We start from the raw sequence: 8,751 nt of genomic DNA, 5'->3' as shown, positions 1-8,751 counted from the left end.
TTTACAGGGTATAACAGAGACGTTTGTAGGAATTGGTCTTGCCGTAGGACCAGCACTTGGTGGAGCTTTATACAGTGTAATAACTAATTTCTTTTGTTTTCTGATCAAATACCTAGATAATTCATATTGTTGAAGCATTATATGAAATTATTTTAGATTATGAAGATTCAAATGATAATTATGAATGATACAGGTGATGTAGTGTAATTAGTATATATAATAATAACAATAATAGTTTAAAATTTTCCCACAAGAGCAGCAGTTTTTGTGGGAGGGATGAATTGATTACATTGACCCCAAAAAGATGAAAAGCAAAGTTTGACCCGACAGAAAAAAAAAAAATAATGGTTTCAAATTTTGCCACAAGGGCAGGAATTTGGGGGAGGTGATGAGTCGATTACACCGACCCAGTGTTCAAACGGGTACTTATTTTATCGACCCCTGAAGGATGGAAAGGCAAAGTAGACCTCAGCAGAATTTGAACTCAGAAGGTAACAATGGGCAAAATATCACCAAGCATTTTGTCTGGCATGTTAACGATTCTGCCGGCTTGCTGCCTTAATAATAATAATAATATGATAATTATTTCTACTCTAGGCACAAGGCCTTGAAATTTTTGGTGGGAAGAGGACTAGTCAATTACATTGACCCCAGTGCATAACTGGGTACTTATTTCATTGACTCTGAAAGGATGAAGGCAAAGTCGACCTCAGCAGATCTTGAACTCGAAGTAGTGGCATACGAAATACCACTAAGCATTTCGCCCAGCATGCTAATGATTCTTCCAGCTCACTGCCTTAATAATAATAATAATAATAATAATGATAATAATAATAATAATGTCATGTACTGTTAACCTGAGATGAGATCACCATTTCATGTACATATGGTTGTGATGCTTGTGCCTGGTGTACCCTTATCAGACAGATAGTCATGATGGGTATATACTGGGCTTCATATATTTTACCCCAGTGTCATTTTGATGGCATGCACTGTTCACTCATAATAATTTCAAATTTTGCCACAAGGACAGCAATTTTTAAGAGGTGGTGGGGCTATTTGATCAATACGTGACTGGTACTTTGTCCTTATTGACTCTCAAAAGGATGAAAAGCAAAGTTGTCCTCAGGTTGTAATGGAACTTGGAATGTAAAGGCAAAAGAAATGCCGCTGAGTATTTTTATCCAACATGTTAATGATTCTGCCACCTCACTGCCTTACAAAAAGGAGAATCATTTCAAATTTTCGGTTGGGGTTAGTTGATTACATTGTTCCCTGTACATGATTGGTACTTTATATGATCAGCCCTGAAAGGATGAAGGCAAAGTTGACCTTGGTGGGAGATGGATAATATGAATTGGAAGAAATACAGATAGCTATTTTTCTGATGCTCTAACAATTCTGCGAATTTCTGAAATGAGGCACATCTATGTTTTGATAGCCCAGGGTGGAAGTAGTGTAACTGTATATGAGACCACGTGTATTAATGGAAGTACCAGTGTACCCAAAACTCTGGTTTTGTTGTTTATATCAATCTTTTAATTTTCTGCATTGCCATGAGTTTTGTTAGTGCAGTTATTATCTGTATGGCACTTGTGAGAATTTCAGGTTTTAATCTTTTATCATTAATAATTGCTTCCAGATATTTAATCTGCTGCACCGTTTCTAGTTTCTGTCCTTGTACAGAGAAGTTGGATGAGATGAAATCATTGGTATTTGTCATGAGTTTGTATTTCTGCAGCACTGATTTCCATATCATTCTTGGCAGAAGTTCTATCAAGATGGCTGACTAATTCAATCATTTCCTCTTCCCTTCCTGCCAGCCCCTCAATGTTATCAATAAATCTTAGATTTTCGATGTACTCATCTCCAGTACTGACTCTGCTATATGGTTTTCAAGGACATTGCTCATGATCAGTTCCATGAAGATGTTGAAGTGGGTGGAGAGAAGATTCAGGCTTAATGGAAACCTATGGTGAAATGGAACCACTCTCCAATGGTGCCTTGTGTGAAACTGCACTCGTTGCCAGAAAATCAGACTCCGTATGTTGTATACTGCTATTTTCCATCTTTCTGTATGCAACTGAGGGCATAGATTCTCACAGCAGAGATTCTGAGGAAGATACAAGCATTGTGAATGAGATGCTATCACAACACCTTAAACATTTTGTACTTAAATCATATCGTAAATGGAAACTTCACAAAACCATTCAGTATTGCATTAGCCTCCTTGAAGATCTTCTTAAAATGGTGAAGAAAAGAAGAAGCTGAGATGATATGGCCATCTAACGAAATCCAATAGACTCATGAAAACCATTTTTTAAGGAACCAACTGGCAAAATGATGTACAAACAACATCAAGGAATGGACAGGCAAATTGTTAGCAGACACTTGAGCTCTGGCATACAACTGTGACACATAGAGAAAACTGGTGTGCAATTTGTCATGATAGCATCCCTATGACTCTATCAAAAGTTGAGGGCCCAAGACATGATAAGACAAAATTGGTAGAATCACTAGAGTAAATGCCTTAGTTTAACTTTCTGTGGTTGATATATTAATGTACGTATTAAATATTGTGTTCAGTATAATTGATTATACCCTTCCACAAAATGTATGAACTTGAGTGTATAATGGAAACTGAATTTAGACTTCCTTGCAGATATATATGTGTATTGTTGTAAGGTGTGTGTGAGGTGTGTGTGTGTGTGTGTGTGTGGTGTGTGTGTTAGAATAAACGGACAATCCCTGTGTATTTCTAACAAGGTCTTTGAATGTTTCATTTTCTTATTTGTCCAACAAATATAGAATTAACAATAATTCTTTTCTTATATGATTTCTATTTTCTATTGGAAATAATCAGGTTGGAGGCTTCATCTTACCATTTGTTGTTGTTGGTTCTATATTTTGGTGTGTGGTTCCTTTCACCTTTGGATATTATCAAAACGAAAAGGTCAGTGTTTCACTTTTATTCTTTATTTTTTTTTTTGGTTCAGTCAATAGACTAATTGTTTGGTCAATGAATGAATCAACCAAACAACAACCAACCAACTAACCAACTGATCAATCAATCAATCAGTTAATCAATCAGTCACTTAATGACTTGGTTTCTCAGAGTGCTTTCATTGTCATTTGCAACCTCATCAAAGATGTGCCCTCATTGTTACAGGCCTGTTCATGATGTATCCAAACTGATATACTCTCTTAATTAACTAATCAATTGCTTGACTAATTGTTTGATCAGTCAATCATTTGTCTGTCAGAGTCCTTTCATTACCATTTATCACCTCATCAGCAGCTTGCCTCATGTTCTAGTTCTGTCATGATGTATTCAGACTTGGTATATCTCTCTTTAATGAATTAAGTAATTGATTTCTTAGCTAATTGTTTGCTCCATCAATCAGTTGGCTTGTCAGAGTTTTTTCATTGATATTAATGACTTAATCAATGATGTGCTCTCATGCTATAATGTAAAGTCTGTCATGATGTAACCACACCTGGACATATTCACCAGGCTTTTTTCTGTGAATTGTGCTAATATTTTTCAGTCTTTTGAAATTGTCCCAAGTGTTACAAACAAAAATCCCAGATTTCCCAAATCCATTTTGTTATATAAATGATTTCAGAAATAATGAAAATATTTGATATAGACATGAATTAATAATTTAAAGTCATTAGACAGTGGCTATTTTGGGCACTGCATACAAGGGGTTTTCATGTCAATTTTTTGGCTCTGGTACTTTGTCTGATACAAATTTGTTGATCTCATTTCATCTAAGAAATGTAAATGGGTGAACCATAAGTATTTTTGCTTGCTGCATTGATTATGGCCATTGGCCATACACACACAACACACCACACACACACACACACACACACACACACACACACACACACACTTTGTTAAGTAGAGACAACATGAGGGTGGGAGGTACTTGTTGTATTGTCTTGTTGAAGACATAACAGCCTCTTGTGTTAGTATGACAGTAAAATGCACCACTACATTCTGTAAGTGGTGAGTATTTGGAAGAGATCCAGTCCTAGAAACCATGTGAAAATAAAATATTGAGTAAGATGTTTCTTCCCTGATAAGTCCGGGAGGAAAGTAAATCTGAATAAGAACTTAGAACCTGATGACTCATCTAATGCATACCAACATGAAAGTGGTTATAAATGATAATGATGGCATATATATATATATATATCATCATCATATATATGTGTGTATATAAACATGCACACACACACATATATATACATGCATACATACATAATCATATATATATATATATATATCATCATCAATATATGTGTGTATATAACATGCCACACACATATATATACATGCATACATACATAATCATATATATATATATATAATATATATATATATATATATAAAAATACAGTGTACATTTAAACACATAAGAGGTAGCCATCATAGGACTACTTGCACTAACTCCTGGACCAATGGTTTCAGATTTTTTTTAGCAAATAAAATAATTTGCTAGGTGAAGCCTTCTTTAGCAGGTGCACCTTAGATTAAATATATATACACGAGGCAATCCAGTATATGCCCCATGCTGATACATTCTAATTTTTCAAATCTACTGCACAAGCGCAGCTACCTGTTGGCAGTAAATAAACATGCCAGCTTTTTCATTTCGAAAATTATCCAGAAAATTATCAATAATTAATAGTATCAAAAGGTAATCTGGAATATTACAAATTTCCATTACCAGTGTCTTATCGTGTAAAAATTTAGTCAATATACAATATATTATTCATATAAATACAGTGTACATTTAAACACATAAGAGGTATGTGTTTAAATATACACTGTATTTATATGATAATATATAGTCTATTGACTAAATTTTTACATGCTAGGCCACTGGTAATGGAAATTTATAATATTCCAGATTACCCTTTGATATTATTAATTTTTTATATACATATATATACCACAAAAGTTAAAAATTACTGCACCTCCTGATGATGAAGTTGAGCTAGTCTGGAAACATTGGCAATAAAGATGAACTTAGGGGTTTGTGTTGTCCCAAATGAAACTATAAGGGTCTGATATGCAGATATGAGAAAGCTTTAATAAAAAAGATCATATTAGAATATAAATGTGTTTTGAATATGCTGTTTCCTATATATACAAATACCACACACATTTCAATCAGCATCAAATTTCATCCAGTGACTTAGTGGGCAAAATATTAACATTCTACATTTAAAAATAAACAAAATTCCCAATTTGAAGAGTTTATGTTATGATGATAAGAAACTGAATCAATTTAACCCTTTCGTTACTATATTCTGACCAAAAATACACCCCTTAAGTGTTTCAATTAATTTCTAACATAATCATAAATTTAGTCTGGTTTTATTAAACAACTATAACTTTTTATTTATCAATATATTAATGTGATTTTTGGAAGATAATTTAATGAAATGTTCTAAACCAATTCTATACTATAATTTTGTCACAAAGTGACTCTAATTGCAGGTAGATACAGGTAAATTCAACAAAATATAAAATTATTAAAATTTTGTTCAAACATCACTATAGAAAATAGGTTATTAGCTAATATTCAATTGGGTATACAACAAAATTTTATGATAGAATTGTTATTCTGGGTAACTTTCTGATACCCATTTATTAATATTTTCATTTAAGGTTATGGGGAAACCACTAACTATCCTTTCTTTCGCTTTGTTTACATTTAGCGTAACGGTTCGTTTCTGCCGTAATGATTTCAAATAGGCTCATTCGAAAAAGTGAAAAAAAATAGTCTAAGGCTTTACTCTCCTGGGAAAGTCTGTGGCTTGGTCCAGTTTCTTCAGAAAAATCACCGAAAGAAACAGTTTTTAAATTTTCACTCCATTCAGGTGCCAATTCATTTTCTTTATCGCTGTCGGAGCTCTTGGATTCAAACTTTTCACTTTCGGAAAATGAAACATCAGATTCATGTCAAATACCACATGCTTTTTTTTTTCAGTCATAGAGTTAGATTTATGAAGGTCTTCAGTAGAAAATCCTTCGAATTCTGACTCGCTGCTTGATATAATGAAATTCGTATCCATTTTTTGTCAGAATTACAAATTTTGAAAACACAATAGGAACAAATTTCGGAAAAAAAATCTCCCAAAAATTCACGGAATTAAAATTACACTTCGATTATTGTACAAAACTGTAGATGAACTGTTTATGAAGTATAATATGTCTTTTCATGAATGTACAAAAGAGATTTGTTCTGATATTCTCATTTAAATATGAATAGGTAAATACGGGCGGGTTTGGGCGGTTTGGTCACATTAACCAAAATTTTTTTTTGGCGGCTTTGGGCAGTTTGGTAACGAAAGGGTTAAACATAGAATAAATAAATTTTGTAAATTTAGACTCTAAAGGTAAAATCCAGAAAATTATCATGTGAAAACAAGAAATAATAAAAACAATAAAAAAGCAATTGTTCCAACAAATAAACCTGTCCCATTTTGACATATAAAAATGAATGTAGATCACATAATTAACCTATTCTTGACATTGTTTCAAATGAATACATGTGTTCATTACCATCATCTCATTTTGCATCTGTTGTCACAGTCTAATTAGTTCTTATTTGGGGTATGTCTGGGAGCCACACTTCACTGATATTTTGTTTTGGCATGGTTTCCATGGCTGGATACCTTTCCTTACACCAGCCACCTTATAGGGTATACTGGGTACATTTTACCATGTTACCAACACAATGAAGGCTGTTGTAAGCTTTAACCCTTTAACATTCAGACTATTCTGTTAAATTAATGCTTATTTATTCACATTGTTTTGAAATTAATAATGTATTATCTCTTAGCTTCTAGATTTCAATGATGTGGTTGTTATTTTTAGAATGATGTTGTAAAGTAGGGATAAGAGGCCAGATTTAGCTATTTTGAATATGGTACAGTTAGGCTGTTTGGGTCAGACAGAGTTAGTTTAAACACTAAAGGGTTAAAATAATCAAGAATTAGAGAGATTTATAGAAATGTCTAACTTCTCTATAATTAAGTTAGTATTTGGTTGTATTCCAATTTAAATTTATATCAAAGGAAATTGAATAGTCTTAGGTGTGTAATATATAAAGTCATCACTTTGCATTTTTGTTGTTTTCAGACTGGAAAGTTGACAGAAGAAGAAGAATATTATGAGGCCATTATTAAAGTCTCCAATGTTATTAGTAATGTGTTTTGTAATCTTCATGTCATCAACAGTCTGGGCAGGCTTAGATCCAATACTTGAACCACATTTACGTATGGTAAGTAAGTATTTCTATTTGTAGCAGATACATTAACTTGAAATAGTCTGAAACTAACTTCTTTTAAAAAGCCAAAATTTAGACAAAGTACTAACTAAACCACACACATATAAAAACATGCACATCGAAACACAAACAAGCAAACTCATGCTAGCACACACACACATACACTCAGATCCAAGAATATGCACTATAGACATAAATAAAATCACAGATATATAAAATATGTTAGTATATATATTTAATAGAATTATTAAGACATATTAAGCATTAAGCTTAAATCTGTGTTTGAATCTTGATTTAATTCACTACATTAACTTTCTCTCATATTTTCAAAAAAGAAAAAAATACTAGGTATACACAGACACACACATACACACAAAATTACATTCATATCACTATCATCTGCAGTAGCATTTAGCAATGATTTACATCCAATTTTTCCATGCTTGCATGGGTTAGATGAAATTTATTGAGGCAAATAATAACCCATCAAAACTTTGATGTCACTGTCAAAATCTCCTTATAAAAGTTTATATATATATATATATATAATATATATATATAGGTCATTCCATAAATAATGTGGGTTTTTCAATTGCATGAACTAAAAGCCAGAGAGGGATGGGATAAACTACCTGCATCAACTGGCTATAAAAGCAGGTTGTAATTTTACCTTCACCTTATTTTTATGTGCAAGTTTTGAAGAATGCAGATCAATTGTAACAGTTATTTTTTTCAAAGCTATAATGGAAGTGACAAAGGAGCATTTTGGCATAGTTTGCTTTATGAGTTCAATAAAGGCAACAACACAATGGAAAGTGTGAGGAATATTAATGTAGTATATGGGGACTGGACAGTAAGCATAAGCCAATGTCAACAGTGGCTCCAGAAATTCCAAACCGGAATCTACAGCCTCCACAATGAGCCTCATCTTAGAAGATCTGTAGAGCTCAGCGAGAGAATATCCTGCAAACCCTGGTGGAACAAAATCTCATCATAACTGTTGAGGAACTAGCAGAGAAGCTTTGATTTGTTCATTCAACCAGTCATCGATATCAGCGTGCCATTGGAAAGCAAATTGGGTCAATAGGTTCCTCAAACTTTCTGAGGTTAATCGCATGCAGAGAGTGAATGTATGTTCTTCTTTGCTATCACATCTCAAGAATGAACCTTTTTAGACTGAATAGTGACTGGTGATGAGAAATGGGTTCTCTATAAAAATGTCAAGCACCGAAGACATTGGGTAAGGAAAGGAGAAAACACTGGCACCCCAGGCTAAAAAAAGTTTTCACCCATGTAAGGTATTGTTATCTCTTGGTGGGATATGAAAAGTGTTGTCCACATCAAAACCCAAACCAAACGATAACAAAGGAGATCTACTGCAAGCAGCTTTAGTGGCTAAATACTAAATATAATTAATAGATAGTTTAATATTTTCTTTATA

General features: G+C 33.2%; 2 protein-coding genes across 2 annotated transcripts in view; both read left to right on the top strand.

Moving 5' to 3' along the window:
- Positions 1-8,751, top strand: part of LOC118764795 (MFS-type transporter SLC18B1-like) — a 114,976-nt gene that overhangs the window by 753 nt on the left and 105,472 nt on the right. The gene's annotated exons all lie outside the window — the stretch shown is intronic.
- LOC115215867 (MFS-type transporter SLC18B1-like) overlaps positions 7,163-8,751 on the top strand; it is a 20,485-nt gene continuing 18,896 nt past the window's right edge. The window contains exon 1 of the mRNA XM_029785212.2: positions 7,163-7,304. Within this exon, the coding sequence (XP_029641072.1) occupies positions 7,194-7,304 (111 nt within the window). The 5' untranslated portion in view covers positions 7,163-7,193. The remainder of the gene's footprint in view (positions 7,305-8,751) is intronic.

This window comes from Octopus sinensis, linkage group LG9 (genome assembly GCF_006345805.1).
Source record: "Octopus sinensis linkage group LG9, ASM634580v1, whole genome shotgun sequence".
Taxonomy (NCBI): domain Eukaryota; kingdom Metazoa; phylum Mollusca; class Cephalopoda; order Octopoda; family Octopodidae; genus Octopus; species Octopus sinensis.
The sequence above is the reverse complement of the archived record's forward strand: the minus strand, read 5'-3'. Positions and strand labels throughout refer to the sequence as shown.